This window comes from Fukomys damarensis, unplaced genomic scaffold, assembly GCF_012274545.1.
Source record: "Fukomys damarensis isolate Sample0158 unplaced genomic scaffold, DMR_v1.0_HiC HiC_scaffold_16, whole genome shotgun sequence".
Taxonomy (NCBI): domain Eukaryota; kingdom Metazoa; phylum Chordata; class Mammalia; order Rodentia; family Bathyergidae; genus Fukomys; species Fukomys damarensis.
The window spans coordinates 1154743-1172395 of NW_022900928.1; the positions used below are offsets into that span (position 1 = coordinate 1154743).

Sequence of the window (17653 nt, forward strand, 5' to 3'; positions counted from 1 at the left end):
CCCGCCAGTCAGCTGGCGCCGGGGTCCCTTCTCCGCCTTTGTCCGCATACTGGTGTCCTGGCTGGAGAAGACATCGCCTTCGGGTGGGACTGCCTGGTTTCCCCGCGGGGACGGGGCGCACCCAACTTTCCGCGACCCTGCAGGGGGAGGCCGAGCGCCAGTGAGCGCGCCAGACGACAAGGTGGCCCAGGCCACACTCCCCTCGACCTCTAGCAGGAGGACGGCGTCCCCGGGCCCCCAGCCACCCAAGGCATCTCTCCCTTATCCACGCGTGCTTCCCTGTCCGAGCACCCCACCCTCGAGGCCTGCAGTGCAAAGCCGCCTTGCCTACTCTCCGTGCCTCCCTGATTCCCCTACCCCACGCTGGGCTGGAGCCTGGCACTCAGCCCACCCTCGGGACACAGCCACACAGCCGGGCAGACTCTCTGACGGGGGCCCGGCACGTGGGAGCTGGTGGGAGGGTCCGACAGGCCTGCACCGCGCAGGCAACCGCCCAGGAGGGATTAGGTGGGGAGCGGGCCTCGGGGGTCTGTTGGGGGCAGCAGAGTGCTGCATCTCACGCCCCTTGAACGTTCACTGAGTGCCCACTGGGGACGGCCAGAGAAGGGCAAGCCCCGCCCCAGCCTTTGACAATCGTCAGCTTTGGGGTGCTTGGAGAGAGACGCTGGATGTAACAGGAGGTGGTGCCCAGGCAGAGGGCTGCGGGGACAGCAGTGTGGGCCTCTCGCACTGTGGGCCTCAGCCGAGAGTCTCTAGGGTCCCCTGGGTGTGGGGGTGCCCGAAGGGCAGCGGCATGGCTGAGCACCGGCCCCCCTGCACGGGCGTGCTCAGGGCCCAGGTCCCTCTGTGAATAGGGGGTGGCCGTGGCTGCAGGGGGGTGTTCAGGAGCTGCTGTGATCCCTCCTTGCAAGCAGGAGAAGGGATCGCTGTCCTGTGCCAATGGAAGGAGGGCAGAGTGGGTTCCTGGCTCAGAGCTGGCACAACTAGGGGGAGGCTGGAAGGAGGCCCTGCACCACAGGACCACTTGGGGCTGGCACAGGGGTCAGGTTTCCTCTTCTGCCCTGTCCCAGTTCAGCCCTGTTAGGTCAGCGTGGGCACTGGGTGTCTGCGAAGTGGGCAGGAGGGGCTGAGGCTGCAGGAGGGAGGAGGCCCAGCCCAGCTGGCCTCCTGGCTCTTCCCCTGCCGGCCGCAGCCCTCAGGTGCAGTCTTTTCTCCTGCCTTCCCGCAGCCAAAGCCTTAGGCTCCACAACAGCAGGGGAGAGCGGCCCTGGGTGCCCCCCACCTCGCACCCAGCAAGGCCCAGCCTCCCAAAACCCGGTGGGCTGGCATGGCTCCGTCCTTTCTAGGCAGAGATGCGGGCATCCAATGCATTGGCCGAGCAAGTTTAAAACGTCTCTCCACGCAGTGACAGCGCGGGAGAGTGGCCCGCGAGCGCCCTCTGGCGTCCAAAGTTCACTACTGCGGGAGGCCGCGCCTGACGACCTCCCCTGGGAGCCTGGGAGCCTGGGAGCCTGGGAGCCTGGGAGCCTGGGAGCCTGGGAGCCTGGGAGCAACCCCCCCCCCCTGCTGATGGTTCAGTGCTGCAGCTGGGGCGCGAGGTAGCTGTGCTGTTGCATTGAGCCAGCGAAATGCCCACCTCAAGTTCAAGCAGACGGCTTCCTCTTGCTTCTGTGTTTAAAGTTACTGTGCTTACTACTGTGGTCCTGATAAATGACTTGGGATCTTGTGCAGGGTGGGCAGGCAGTGTACCCCAAATCACACTCAGCCCTATGAGTCTTGTGATGTTTTGTTGTTGCTGTTTTGTTTTGTTTTTTTCTTTTGAGACAGAGTTTCCCTTTGTAATTCAGGCTGGCCCTAAACTATGTATTCTAGTCTGGCTTGGAAGTCACTGCCATCCTTCTGCCTCAGCCTCCTGAGTGCTGGGATTACAGGCATGTGCCACCACACCCGGCAGCCCTATGAGTTTTATTGGGGTCAGAATCACAGCTGCAGCACTTGTCACCTTATCCACGCATAAGTGACAATCCATTGGTGCCAGGCACACTCAAATTTCAGAGGAGCCTTCACCACCTCCACCTGTGGACCGTTCGTCCTGCGGATTCAGCCTCTGTCCCCATGCTGTCCATGCTGACATCACCCCTCCTGCTAGCCCGGGCACCCACCTCTCAGATAGACAGGGTCTGGTGACTCTGTGCAGGGGGTTCACTGCCCGGGACAAGGCCCTGGCCTCTTCCCAGGTCACCGCCTGTGACACTGCTGAAATGGAAGCTGTCCTGTGTGCCTGGTCCCTCAATGCAGGTCCACGTGTTGGAGACTCACCTGCATTACTGCTTTGCGACAACCTGGTTGGAAATGTCTGTGTGTGGTGTATTTTAAGGGTATATGGTGAAATTTAAACCAATTCTCTTTCTTTTCCTTTTCTTTCTTTTTTTTTTTTTTTGGTGTGGGGGTACAGGGGATTGAACTCAGGGAACATGGAGACTGCATATTTATTTTTGAGACAAAGTCCAGCTAACCTGCTGCTATAGTTCAAATCTAAAATGGTTCCATGGCACTATTGTGATGAAAATGTAGAACCTGGGCAAAACTGAGCCCAGTGGGTCCTGAGGGTGTGGCTGCAGACTATACTCAGTCCCTGGCCACCTCCTCTCTTTCTCTTCCCCTCTTCTCTGCATCCTGGGAGCAGCTGTCCCACCGCACATCACTCCCCATGATGGTTCTGCCTTGGAGCCAGCTGACTATGGACTGAACCCTCTGCAGATGTGAGCCATATCAATCTTTCTGCCCCTAAGTTGGTTTTTCTCAGAGTTTCTGTCATTAACAAAAATCTGATGAACACCCATGCCCAGGCTGGCCTCAAACGTGTGGTTCTCCTGTCTCAGCCTCCCAAATAGCTGGGGTTACAGTTGTGCACCACCATGCCTGGCTTAATTTTTGTATTTTTAAATATTAGATTTAAAAAATATTTTGGCTACTAAAAACAGCAGAGTGAGTGGATCTTTTTTTTTCCTCACTGAGTTTATCGGTACATTGTAGGGATACAGTACAGTTACATTCATCATTGGGATCTTGTACCTTTACATGACAGGCCTTGGTTCTCATTTTTTCCTCTTATCCCTACCCTCCCTTCACCCCTTCTCCTCTCCCCCTTTACAAACACTTCATTTCCATTTTTTCATGTTCTCATATTTTTTCTTTTCCCTTATTACCTTTCCCCTACCCTTCCCCACTTTCCCTACACCTTTAGCCCCTTTCTTCCTATTTCACATTGTCCATTATATCATTAGGACCTTATGCACTATTATAGTTTATTCACACTACAGAAACTATTTGGTATTTACACGTGTGACTTATTTATTTCACTTAGGAGTATATCCTCAATATGTATTCATTTTCCTATGAATGAATCTAATTTCTCATTCTTATGGCTGAGTAATATTCCATTATATAGAAAAACCACATCTTCTTTATCCAGTTTCCAACTGATGGGAAAATGGGCTGTTTCCAAGTTTTAGCTATTACAAACTGTGCTGCTATGCCAATTGAAATTCCAACACTATACTTCACAGAGCTAGAAAAAGAATCCAAAAATTCATTTGGAACCATAAGAGACCTAGAATAGCAAAAGCCATCCTAGGCAACAGAGACATGGCAGCGGGTATAACAATTCCCAATTTGAAACTATACTACAAAGCCACTGTGATAAAAACAGCATGGTACTGGCAAAGAAACAGACCTGAGGATCAGTGGAACAGACTGGAAGACACAAAAACAACTCCAGATGTACTCAGCTACCTCATCTTTGACAAAGGAGCTGACCATCCCCACTGGAGGAAAGATAGCCTCTTTAATAAATGGTGTTGGAAAAACTGGATCTCAACCTGCCAAAGATTAAAACTAGACCCTTACCTTTCACCATGCACTAAAGTAAAATCCAAGTGGATTAAAGATCTAAATATTAAAATTGAAACACTGAACTTGCTGGAAGACAAGTTAGGCAGAACTCTGGAAGACATTGGCATAGGAAAAGACTTTATGAATACTGACACAGGAAAAGACTTTATGAACAAATCCTCAGTAGCACGGGAAGTAGCATAAAGAATCAACAACTGGGATCTCATCTTATTAAAAAGCTTCTGCACTGCAAAAGAAACCATCATCAGAACTAAGAGACAACCTACAATGTGGAAAAAAATTTTTACCAGCTTTTCATCAGACAAGGGACTATTATCTAGAACATATAAAGAAGTCAAAATAATCAGCCCCCCCCAAATATAAGGACCCAATTCAAAAATGGGCATCTGAAATGAACAGACATTGCTCAGACAAAGAAGCAAAAGCAGCAACTAAATATGTAAAAAAATGTTCCACATCACTGGTCATTTGAGAGATGCAGATGAAAACAGCACTGAGATCCCACCTCACCCCACAAAGAATGGCTGCTATCAAGAAATCAAACAATAACAAATGTTGGCGGGGATGTGGGGAGAAAGGAACCCTTCTCCACTTTGGTGGGAGTGCAGACTGGTGCACCCACCAGGGAAATCAATATGGAGATATCTCAAAGAGCTGGAACAAGAGGTTCCATTTGACCCAGTCATAGCTCTGCTAGGTATCTTTCCAAAAGAATTTAAAGAATCATTTCACGGAGATATATGCGCACCTATGTTTATAGTGAGTGGATCTTTTTATGTGTTGTTAATTATTTTATTTATTTCCTGGTTTTAAAATTATGATACATTTTGACTTACAAATCTGCACAGAAAACAGAGCCACTCACCATGCAGCAAAGGTGCCAGGTCTGCTTCAGGTCTGCATGCTGAGGTGAGCATACAGGGGAGTCCTAAATAAGCCTTCAATAACTACATGACAGTGATCATAAAATTTATTTATGTCAAAGTCATATTATAAAGCAAAGGTATCTCTGATTAGTTAGATTGAACAATGCGGTACTAAAATGACCAACTCTTCCCCATTGGACTCTGAATTTACACAGAAGTGCTGTTTATCTTTGAGACTTTTCTAGGATGACAAGGAAAGGTAAGTGCCAGACATCATCACAGCGCCTGAAAACCTGCACACAGAGCTTTGTTAACTCGGATGACGCAGGGCGCTCACGAGCACAGGACCCCGGGTTCCTGGCATCCGGGGATGGATCCAAGCGTCCTGCTCCTGTTTGCCTGGGGAATCACAGGCAGCGCGGTGCACTGAAGGGGCTGAGGCAGGGGCTTTCCACAGAGGACCCCGCTTCTGCCTCCTACGGCACACGACCCCTCCTCGGCGTTAGTTATTTTTCTCTCTTTGCGGAGACAAAAATACCTCACACAAAGTTCAAGGGGGAAAAGATTTCTTTGGCTTACAGTTCACAGAGGTCTCAGTCCAAAATCAGCTGGCTCCAAGGCAGGGTGGCAGAGGCACAAGACAGCAAAAGCAACAAGAGCCCTTAAAGGTGTCTCTCCACCCCTTTTACCTTATTCAGAGTACCAGGGTCAGGGCAGTGCCAAGCCATCACTCCCGTGTAGTGGTTTAGTAGTCACACGCCCTCATCCCAGCATCCCACACTCTAGACTCAGCCACTGTGACTGGGAGGCTCTGAGGGGACTCCAGGCCCGAACCGTGACAGCCTCCCAGAGGATCGCAGCGCAGGGCCAAGGTCCAGCTCCTCGGGGGTGAGGGGACAAGGTGTGGTGGTGGTGACACTGCGACCTAGGGAGGGGGCACTCGGCTGGGCCCCAGCACCCACACGGGGGATACGGGCAGATTTGAATACTGTACACTGAGGCCGCCTCTCGCCTGCTGAGACAGAGGCACTGAGAGAGCCGGTGGCACAGTTGCTTGCTGCCCTGCTTGTGAGCAAAGCTCAGCGGTTTATGACAGGGCAGCGGCCAAGGACGGCTCTGCTCAGAGAGAAGGAAGCCGGACCTGCACTGCCTGCACCACGCACAGTGAAGCTAAGGGACGAAACGCTTACACCACACCTGACAGGCAGGCACCAGAGGCCGATGGGAGAGGCCATGTGTGGCCTCAGTGGGGACAGGGGTGGGCAGGTCCCTCAGGAGCCCGTGCCAAGGTGGAGTCACTGGGTGGACCGCGAGAGGCGTCCAAGTCCTCCCCAGGGCCCTCTGGAAAACCTCCCGTAAGCGCCTCTGGCGCCTCTGCCTCCCCATCCTCCCTGCAAGGTACTAAGCCAAGGGGTTGACGCTGCTGTTCACACTGGACAACAGTGCCCGAAGCTCTACATAGTAGGGGATGATAGGGTTTCCAGGCAGGAAGTATTGCACATCGGAGAAGGCAGAAGTCCAGAGGGACACGAGTGTGAGGCCCAGGATGATGTACAACATGCGGGGTGGACGCACGCGGGAGCTGCACTGGATTCTGATCCACGTAACCACGACGCACAGTAGTGTTACAGACAGAAGAATGACAAGAAACAGAGATCACCCTATATAACAGGGGTGACCAAATGAGGGATGTGTTCGAGAAGGAAGCCGACAGATCATTTTCTGCAGCACAGTTAGGGAAATGGCCAAGACCCAGGTGAGAACACACAGGACGGCGGGCCAGTACTTCGGAGAGTGCAGCCGGTACTGGATGGGGAAGAAGACGGGCCGGCCGCGGCTCACGCTGATGAAGGTCAGCAGGCGGAGCCCCACCGTGTAGGACGCGCCGAGGAACGCCTCCACGTATGGAAGATGAAACTTTATGTCACGAAAATACTGAAGTATCTGTTGCGTGAACTCCAAAACCAGACAGGCGAGGAAGATAAAGTCAGCCAGAGCCAGGTGTAAAAGAAAGACAGAGAAGCGGTGCCACCCGATGGAGAAGAGCAGGAGGGACAGGACGAGGCCGTTGGCCCCCAGCCCCAGGAGGGAGATGCCCCAAGAGTGGAGATGATCTTCCCAGCCTGGATGCATGCAGCAGGTCGGAATTCGTGGTGACTTCATCTGTCCCTTTCCAGGGGGTCGGCGTAGAATTAAAATAGCCCATTGTGAGGTCAGCTGGGCCTGGGGACGTCCACGCAGCAAGGACCCCGTGCAGAGAATCATCGCACAAACTCGCCTGGGACGAGCCGGGCACGGCGTCCCCGTGGCCTCCTCTCGCGCCCGTCCAGCCAGCGTCCTCCAGCTCACACGTGTGCAGGGCGCGGCCTTGCCAGCCCTGCGCTGACCCTGACGGCCACCAGCAGAGGGGACACAGACAGCGCAGCCAGGGAGCAAACGGCGGAGCAGGGAAGGCGGTGATGACCGGGACAGGAGCTGAGGAGCGGCCGTCACGCGTTCCTTAGGGAGCCCTCCACGTGGCGCCCGGGTCCTCCCTCTCTCTCGCCCCTCCTCTCGGGTCACCGGGTCTCCGTTCTCGTCCCCGTCCCCTCCCCTCACCACTGTCCCCATGTCCCACACGGCACCGTGCCGCCCTCGGGAACCTGGCTCACCTGGACCCTCTGTCCACCTCACCCCGTGTCCAGGCCACCCCCTGTCCCTGGACCTCCCTGACAGCGTGTGCCAGCGCTGGCGGCCCTGCCCAGGAACGCGTCCTTCCTGGACCACAGCCCCCTCTGAGGGTCCTCAGCCCCATTCCGCCCCAGGAATGGCCCCAAGACCCAGGCCGAGGGGCCCTCTGCTCAGAAGCCCAGGGTGACCTCGCACGGGGGGAGGCGGCTCCCAGGCCGGAAGTGGGCACAGAGCAGTGGACACAGTCACCTGCCCAGCCTCTCTTCCGCTGCCTTCTCCCTCCTCCCACCCTCCCTCCCGCACCTTAGGTGCCAGCACGTGCCCTTGAACGTACCGTGGTGCAGGCTTACACCCCAACTCCCTCCTCCCAGGTCCCTGACCTGCACCCCTCACCCATGTTACAGTGCAGCCCCGCCCCACGGCTCCCCTGGGAACTCCACACTGGGCACTTGCTTCTGATCACTGTGCCGCTCCTTCCTCTCCCACAGCCACTGCGCCTGGGCCAGCAGGGGTCCGTGTCACGTGATCCCGTGAAGACCTCAGCCACTGGGAGCAGGGCCGGTCACAGAGACGTCCCACAGTAGCTGTGGAAGGAAGTGCTCCATGCTGGGGCCATGGATGTGATCTGCACTGCCCAGGGTTTCCACCTCAGCCCAGGACTCGCAGTGAGGAGAGAGGACCCATTCTGGCTTATGTGTCCCATGGGGTGAAGGTGTTGGGAGCCCAAGGGCGGGATAGTGCCCCTTGGTCAGCCTCGGACAGGCCTGGCTGAGTGAGGGGCTGGCAGGGACCTGGAATTCAATACTTTAGCCCGTAGGCCTGGGAAGGGCAAGATGAAACCCAACTACACAAAGTGAAACTGGAAACACCAGGCAGAGGGGCCACGTGGGTATTTCTGGGGACACAGCGGGTGACCAAGAGCGCATGGAAGGAGGCTGGACGTCATGAGCATCAGGGAAAAGCAAATGGGGGCCAGGATGTGAGAGCATGGCACGTTCAGGGGGCAGCTGACGAGAAAGACAGACACTAACAAGTGTCGGTGAGGACCCAGAGGACTCGGGCTCTGGTATTGCTGCTGGCCATGTGGGGCGCACAGCTCTTGTGGAAAACAGACCCCTCCAAGGTTCTGTGTGAGCCATCCTGGGCCCCTCAGTTCTACTCCCACAGGACATGAGGACAGTGTCCACACAGACCCTGGAACATGAGTATCCACATTGCCAGTGGGATGCCCTGCAGACCCTGGGACAGCAAGCAGAGGCAGTTGTGTGTCCTACTAGTCACATAGCGATATTTGTGCTTGGGCTCAAAAATGGAATGAAATTATCCTTGTTCTTTTCTAAAAAAAGAAACTCAAATGCCTTTCTAGTTACCAGGACACACTCCTGACACCCATAACTGCGGGGTTATCTGGCTCTTCAGTTCAGCTTTGGTGATTCCAAGGCAGACACAGCCCAGGGCAGGGTCTGGAACAGAGCACAGCTGTGGGCTCTGGTGAGCACGGAGCAGAGAGCCAGACGGGGCGGGACACAGACCCAGTCTACTACCCAGGCCAGCCAGGGCACCCACGACCCCAGCTCTTCCCAGAAGCCCAGCCACTGAGTGTGTGAGTTCTTGATCTGAACCATAAAAAGTAACCCTCTTTCCTTGGAATAATAATACCTGGAAAATAATCAGCCTGGAAAACTGGAGATCAAAACTCCAGCCCCAGTCAGCCTCTCAGGGACTTGGCCGCACTCACTGCTCTCTTGCTCACTGGCTGCTCTGCAAGGCAGGATGGCAAAGACAGGCTGACTGGGACTGGCACTTCTCACCTGCAGTCATTCGGGCTAGCCAGGCATGGTGGCGCACACCTGTAATCCCAGCACTCGGGAGGCTGAGGCAGGAGGATCGCTGTGAGTTTGAGACCAACCTGTGCTACATAGTGAGTTCCAGGTCAGTCTCAACTACACAGTGAGATCCTGTGTCAAAGAAACAAACAAACAAACAAAAAAAGTCATTCAGGCTGGTTATCATTCAGCTACATCTTATTTTGGGGGAATTGCAGTATAGCCAGTCCCCTGAGGTTATTCTAGAACCCCCCCCCAGCACCCCAATGTCCACACATAAGAAGGAGCCACCTGTGCCTGTCTGCTGGATCCCTGGGAGCCCCTGACTGAGCAAGGGCTCCTGGGAACCACACACAGGTCCTCCTTCTGGGTCCCTGAGAGCTCCCTGGTGCCTTCCCTCAGGAGAAGTGAATGAGAGGAAACAGCGTGTTACACTGATAATGCCAGGAGGGAGGAGGATGCCAGAGGACGTCCAGGCTCCCTCTCTCTGATAAGAGTGGGCAGATGCATGAGTCCTAGAGGGAGGGGCTTTCTTCCCAGAGCTGGCAGTACCCACAGGCAAGCCCATGGCCTCCTCTACATCTCCTGAAGGACCCTGAGGGAGGGCGGAGTGGGTTCAGTTGAAGAAAGGGAACGCAGTTCCATATCTTCTCGTTACCTGAACAGAATAGCAGAGCTGCCCATCTCACACAGTTAGCATCTTCGAAGTGCCCCTGAGGAGCTGTGCATAGCCACCGACCTGAAGCTATTCAGACGGAGAAACACAGCGAATGTCATTCTGCAGACCCAACATGGGGATGCCTAGCTGCTTCAACTCTGAGGCAGAAAACAGCATCTTTGGAGGCCCTCTGGACAGCCTGCCCCACAGGGCAGGGGTGAGGTCATCATGAAGACTCTGGACAGGAGAAAATGACCCCATTCCCAGGGAAGACAGCAGCTCATGCGGAACCTGGGGGTCTGAGCCTGATACAGTTGCCTTGTGGGGAGACCTGGCTGGAAGTGCTGTGTACTCACATTTGTAACTCCTGTAATTCATCATCATCATCATCATCATCATCATCAATCTGTCCTCTCGGAAAGTTTTCAACATTTTTCCTGATTAAATTTTGCTGCAATGCAGTTGGGTTTGTAGCTCACTGGTGGAAAGCTAGACTAGCATGCACAAGGCCTTGGATTCTAATCGCAGTACTGAAAGATAATTTTTAGTAGTATATATTGATTGTAGATATACTAATATGTTGGAAGTACATTAGTGTTTAATGCCGAATACAAAGGAAATGCTTTGGCCCCCTCACCCAGAAACCAACTTTTCCCCTTTGCACACTGGAGACTTTGTGGTATTGAAGGCTAAAAACATAGGGCAACATTTTTCTTTTCTACCTTGAAGCCTTGGAGGCGAGTGCCCACTGCAGCAGGAGGGGCCCAGCATGGCAGGGCAGAGCCAAGCAAAGCGCACAGAGCACAGGACCTTACCTTTTCTTCTGCCTTCCAATCTTGGAGAGACCCCTGTCTTTGAGTCCTTGGTGTCTTGGAGCGACCTCCATCCACCTTTGAAGCCAATGCATCTCCCTGCAGATAGCCCAGGTGCTTTTAGGTGAGGAAGCCCCTGGGTAGAGGGTGATGCTGGTGTGGCTGGAAAGGCTCTCGGGAGAGGACCCCGGAACATGCCGAAAAACACCTCTCACCCCTCGTCACGCAGTTTCCTCCCAAAGAGGGCCTCAAATGGGACTAAGTGCTAGAGGAAGGAGGTTCTCAAGGTGACTGCAGGAGATGCTGAGCACTTTCTGCAATAAGACTCCCTGCTCTAGAAAAGGTGTAGAAGCTCTTGGCCCCAGAGAACCAGTTTTCTGTATGTGGATGCCATGCTTAGCTTGCTAATGGCACAGCTATCCTTTCATCCCCTTCCCTTTTTGAAGGTGCTACTTCCTGCTGCATTCACCATTTTCAATATCAAGTGACCTTGCCTTCTCCCCACATAAACACCTGCCAATTTACTAGAAATTGTGCTGATGGCATCAAATCACTGGGTCAGTGAAGGCTAAGCTCAGGAGGTATCAATAAAAAGAAAGAAAAAGGCAACATATTGAAAGTAGAACTAGATACCATGGGTATTATGCTCTGGTGTAAATATAAAATTTGTCTCTATTTTGCGCATGTGCTAAGACATTGCAGGCAATTGAGAGTAAGAGCTGTGGACCACTTAATCTGGCAAAGGAAATTTCTAAGTTGTGGTATAGGCACTGAGGAAAGCTGCACACAGTGGGTAGATCTAGCCTATGAGAATCAATGTGGGCTCCTTCAGTCAGGGCCATAGGAGCAGGGCTGCACAAGTCATTTAGAGCTCACATCTCACCACAACACTACATGTGCTACAAGTAGCCTTAGGGTTTAATGTGCACCCTGATGAGTTTTGTCTTGCTTCGTCCAATTTCTATCTATTCTCCTATTGCTTCTTTCTGAAAAGGGAATATTGACCCTGTGCCATGGTATGTTGGAAGAGTTTCACTTTCCTTTTGATTTTTACACTGGCTCACAGCTAAGAATTTGCTCTCAGTCTCTGAGTAGACTATAAACTTGGACTTTTCAGCTATGCTGAAATTGTTAGGACTTTGCAACATTAAGAGATGGACTAAATTAAATTTGCATAATTAGATGAACATTTTTGGGGACAGGGATGGAATGTTATGGTTTAGATCTAAAATATCCCCCCAAAGTCCCCTGTGTTAGAGGTGACCCTTGGTCAAAATGGAGGTTGCTCTGGGTGCATGTGAAAGAGTTTGTTCTGGTCCCTGGGTCCACCCTTCTCTTTCTGATGCTGGAAATCCTGCAGAGAACAGCTTCTCTTAGCCATGCTATTTCTACCTAGAAGCCAGGTGATCCTGGACTGAATCCACTGAAACTATGAGCCAAAATATACCTCTCCTCCATTAACTATCAGGTGTTGGGTGTTTTGTTCCAGAGGAGGGAAAGTGACTAACACACCTGGTATGACTCATTTAAAAATACCTGGAGCCATTGTGCCTGGTGGCTTCTCTGCATGTATAGAAAGGTGTAGCACTCAGGACTGGATAGGAGCCTCAGGAATTCTCAAGCAGGAAAAACTATACCCCATCATGCTATCTCTTCCAACACAGGGAGAGCTGTGTGCCAAATTCACATGAATCCACATCCCTTTCCCCTGCAGCAATGCTGTCTTGGACACTTTGGGAATGTGTTCCTTATTTTCTTCTCCTGTTCCAGGCAGCTGCACCTCCACTGCAGTGAACCTTGACTACTGACCTGTTCCTTCTCCAGGATGAGAGGACTGAGTGAGGCACCACTAGAGGGCAGCATGGCTGGTGCTGTGGGTCCCAGGCGGAAGAGGAGAGTCAGCAGGGTGTATGCATAGGTTTCCAGTGAGGTGGCGGCTCTGTGTGACGTGCTTCCCATGTCAGGAGGTCTCAGGGGACAGTCTATCCTCACAATGGGTCATCTTCCTCAGCGGACGGTGGTAAGGATAATGGCATTCATTTTCTCTCCTCAAGTCTGGGCTCCTGCACAGTGGTTCTGAGCTGGGAAGACAAAGAGGTTTCATCAAGAACCCTTCAAGCCATAGGGACTCAGCATGGCCTGGTAAGGGCTAGAGAGTGTCCATGGAGAGAAATTAGAGTCAACTCCAGAATCATGTATATGAAAACTAGAAGACAGGAAGCTCAGAAGTGGAGATGGGAGTAAACATGACACCAGGGGAAACCAACCTACACAACTGTGTGCCACAGGAGTGCTGTGTCCCTTCTCTGGCTTGAGAGTCAAGACAAACAGTGAAGCCATTTACTGGGAGTGGTTATAGAAGGGCAATGATTTGCCACACAGCACAGACTTAATTATTCCTTTGATGTGTTGTTTGCCCAGAGCCTATGATACACCAACCTGTGATAGCACAAGGTCAGAAGGACTTGTGTTGAGAGAACAGGAGTTTTCCTGTTTCATTTGGAAATATTTTCAGCAAACAAGTATTCTGTTCCCAGAGGGGACAGAATGACGAGAGGCTGCCTAGTAGTGCAGATGTAACAGTCTTCAACCACAAGGGTAAATGTTTAGGTCATACACAAGAGGAGGGAACAGATCTGGGGACATTAGGGACTCAGCCCGACAGAAGTACTTGGCCAAAGAGGAGTCTGTGCAGAGTCTGCACTTGACTCACCCATCGATCTACTGATCTTTTATCTATCTACCTAGATCTACCTGGCTTTATCTACCTATATCTACTGATCTGCCTCTACCTATCTGCCTGCCTTTCTGCCTGTGTACCAAGATACCCACCTGTCTGTATCTACTCATCTATATTCTTACATGACTAGGTCTATCTATCCATGTCTGTCATCTATCATCTGTCAGTTCTACAGTATATTTTATCTCTCCCTCTCCCCTTCTCTATCCATTTATATACATATCCATCCATGCTTTAACAACTTAGATGTCTTCCACTACATCTCTACCTACCCATCTCTCTGTCCATCCCATTGTCTCTCCATGTCCATCCATGTCTCAGAACTGGGTATCTCACTGCACATCTGCCTTCTCTGGCACAGCTGTCCCACCCTTCCTGCATCTCCAGGCTCACTTTCCACAGTTACTCAAGATCAGCTGGAATATAAAAATATTTAAAGGAAAATTCCAGAAAGAAAAGTTTTAAATTGACTTTTGTTACAGTAAATAGTATTATAATTATCCTTGTATTCACTGTTATTGTAAATCTCTTGTTGTGCCTGATTTATAAAGTAAGCTTTATCACTGGCCTATGTAAATAGCTTTTGGTATTGTCCAGAGTTCCAGGCATCCCTGGGAAACTACACATGTGCACTGAAGACACTGGGACAACCATAGACACATGAGTATGTGACTTATTTTTCACACCTGAATGAATCACCTATGTAGCAATGATAAAGTACACTCATATGTCTGTGTATTTCATACATGTATGTGAGTGTGTGTGTCCTGTTTGTTCTTTAAGAAAGAACAAAACCAGAGTTGTGCCACCCCTCAGTGAGGTCAACATCCTGGTTTTCTGGGGAAGGGAGATGCTGGTTAGGATGTGTCCTCGCATGTCAAGTGTCAAAGTCCTGGGTCTCCCAGCTCTTCCACATTCTGCTCTGTACCTAGATGCAAGAAGACACTCAAGTAGAAGCCACCACTGCATGCTTGGGGTTATGGTAACTAAAATTATAAAATCCTATATATGGGGGGCTTACTACTGGTGTTTCCACCTTAGCAAATCAAAGCTTCTGCAAAGAGATTAAATAGCAATAGAGAATTTGAGCTTTCAGGGGTAAGCTGTGCCATCTGGCAGCAGACAATACTACAAACACTCAAAGGAGCAGCTAGATCCTTGCAATATCAGATTTTAAAGGCAACAAAGGAGTGGGAAAAGCAATGAAAGTAGAGACTAAATTTCAAGGGAAGAGAGCAGTTCTTTGAAATTAACACCTGTGTTTTCTTCCAGGGGCACCTGGATATTCTGGGTAAGGAAGAAGGAGCAGAGCCTTTCCCAGGAAGCAGAGAGGGCTTGGGAGGCCTGGGAGGTGGACACAGCCTGTGGCAGCAAGAGAAGCCTCAAGTAATTTTCTCAATGGAGCACCAATGAGTTCAGGGCCTGTGGTATGTGGGGAGGTTGAGGACATCCTATAGGAAGAGGACAGAGTCCTGGGAGCTCCTGAGTGGAAAACAAAGACCACCTGGGTGAGGGAGCTATCTTCCAGCACACAGCAGTTCAGCCTAGCAGAAAATTTGCCAACAAGGATGCTATATGGGTGGGAACTAGAAGTCAGGGTAAAAACGTTGAAGGTCAGAGCTCAATGTCCCTCAGACCTCATGAAGATACCAGCCTCAGTCAAAATCTGGGATGGGCCAGCACCACCCATGTTGTGCTGGCCAGCTATTCTCAGACCACACTGTGTGGGTTACACAGTATCTGAATCTGCACTGCAGAGGTGCTGGGGGGGTCCATAAAGGCCATCATTATGACCTCCAGAAGATAGAGCAGAAGTGAACAGTAGAGAGAGGGCCTCTCTGAGGCTCCTCAATGAAAATTGAAGCCCACTGGGAAAGTGAAGAAAATCTCTGCAATAAAGGCACACTGGGCCACTGTGGTTGGTAAGTTTATGGGATCCACACCTCCCATAGGAAACCAGACTCACTTCAGTGGAAGGACAGCTGGAACCTGCAGTAGAACCTTGCAGAGCTCAATCCTACAGGAGGTCAGGGACCACAACTTAGACCTTGCAGCCAGAAATCAGCCTGAATCTCAGTCGACTGCAGCTGGCTTGCTGAAACTAACTGACTTAGATCTGCATACTGCTGCCCATGTTGTCTACCACATAGCAGAGATATACCCTAGAGGCCCTTTTTAAAAAAAATGTATATACATAAATATTTTTCTTTTTCTTTTTCTCTCTCTCCCCCTTCTTCTTCTGCATTTATCTCCCTCTTTGATCCTGTTCATGTCCTATTTTAGATTGTTTTTCTCTCTCTTTCCTTCTCTGTATTGTCATTATTCTCATAGGAAGGTGAACACAGTTTCTAGCTTCCCTATTGCTGTTGGTTTGCTCTGCTCCTGTCTTAAAAATTGAAGCACTGGGAAAGTGAAGAAAATCTCTGCAATAAAGGCACACTGGGCCACTGTGGTTGGTAAGTTTATGGGATCCACACCTCCCATAGGAAACCAGACTCACTTCAGTGGAAGGACAGCTGGAACCTGCAGTAGAACCTTGCAGAGCTCAATCCTACAGGAGGTCAGGGACCACAACTTAGACCTTGCAGCCAGAAATCAGCCTGAATCTCAGTCGACTGCAGCTGGCTTGCTGAAACTAACTGACTTAGATCTGCATACTGCTGCCCATGTTGTCTACCACATAGCAGAGATATACCCTAGAGGCCCTTTTTAAAAAAAATGTATATACATAAATATTTTTCTTTTTCTTTTTCTCTCTCTCCCCCTTCTTCTTCTGCATTTATCTCCCTCTTTGATCCTGTTCATGTCCTATTTTAGATTGTTTTTCTCTCTCTTTCCTTCTCTGTATTGTCATTATTCTCATAGGAAGGTGAACACAGTTTCTAGCTTCCCTATTGCTGTTGGTTTGCTCTGCTCCTGTCTTTGTTCCTTTGCTCTGTCTTTTTCTTTTGTCTTCAACAGTTTCTCAAAATTTGTGTGATCTTCCTGTGTCCTCTAGCTTCAATTCTAACCTTTTCATCTTCTTCTATCTCTCTATCCCTCCCTCCCCAACTCCTTCTAAGTCCTCATCAAGAAGTGTAAATTTGCTATATTGAAGGGTTCATTTACTACAAACATATTTTGGGCTGGTCCTTGATTTTGATCTAGTTAACATCATTAAAGGTGACAGATTAATAGCTACCACAATTTTTTATTTTCTAAGCTGTTTTTGATGCTATTGTTGATGCTGATTATATCACTTGGGCCAAGGTGTCATGATTGATCTAATCAGCTGTCCTCCTTGGTATACTGAAATGAGATTGTCTAAGAGTCATTAGAGATTCAGAGCCTAAAAACCACCTATACCTGGAAGACACCTCTGAGAAGCAATCATTCCATAAGGGCCCTAAATACAAGCAATAAAGATACTCTCAATAAGCAATATTGAGGGGCTGGGGATTTAGCTCAGGTGTGCCACCACCTGCATCTCAAGCACAAGGTCCTAAGTTCAATCCCTGATACCAAAAACAAGACAAAATAAAACACACACACACACACACACACACACACACACACACACCACACAAAACTGAAGTACCAGCCCAGGAGTTAAACCAAAAAGAGCACCAACAACAAAAATAGAAAGGAGACAAGACCTAAACAAGGCACAAACCTAGACTTCCAGCTCACCACAGGCAAATTCTGGGGGCAACAAAGTGAAAAAAATCTGATAACCAACCACCTGGACACCCTAAACTGATAGCACAGGAAGTAACAAAACAGATGAACAAGGCTCTGGAAAAACTCAAAACAAAAATAATTTCCCAGATGAATACAGAGATGGTAAACACAATGAAAGACATGATTGGAGACTCTAGAACAGAAACAGATAAAAAGTAGATGAGCTCAGGACCATGATAGAAGGCATGAATGCCAAGAATAGGAAAGAAATAGAATCCATGAAATAGATTCAGATATCCAGGAGATTAAAAGCTCCATTGAAAGTATTTGGAGCAGAATGATCCAATGTGAAGGTAGAATATCAGATATAGAAGACAGGATTGCAGTTAGTGATTGTGAAAAGAGAGATTTCTTAAAAATAGTAAGGGACCACGGAAATTGATTTAGCTACTGCTAAATGATGTAAAAGAAGAATAACATAAGAACTGATAGGAGTCCATGAAAAA

General features: G+C 50.1%; 1 protein-coding gene and 1 long non-coding RNA gene across 2 annotated transcripts; one reads left to right on the forward strand and one right to left on the reverse strand.

Moving 5' to 3' along the window:
* Positions 1 to 6326: 6326 nt before the first annotated feature.
* Positions 6327 to 8115, reverse strand: LOC117286299. The gene has a single exon (XM_033764046.1). The coding sequence runs from the start codon at positions 7389 to 7391 to the stop codon at positions 6438 to 6440; it is 954 nt and encodes a 317-aa protein (XP_033619937.1). The 5' UTR covers positions 7392 to 8115; the 3' UTR covers positions 6327 to 6437.
* A 7-nt stretch (positions 8116 to 8122) lies between these two features.
* Positions 8123 to 10358, forward strand: LOC104873608. The gene is made up of 3 exons (XR_783513.3): positions 8123 to 8490; positions 8818 to 9054; positions 9944 to 10358. It is a non-coding gene; the product is annotated as an uncharacterized LOC104873608 (long non-coding RNA).
* The last annotated feature ends 7295 nt before the right edge of the window (positions 10359 to 17653 follow it).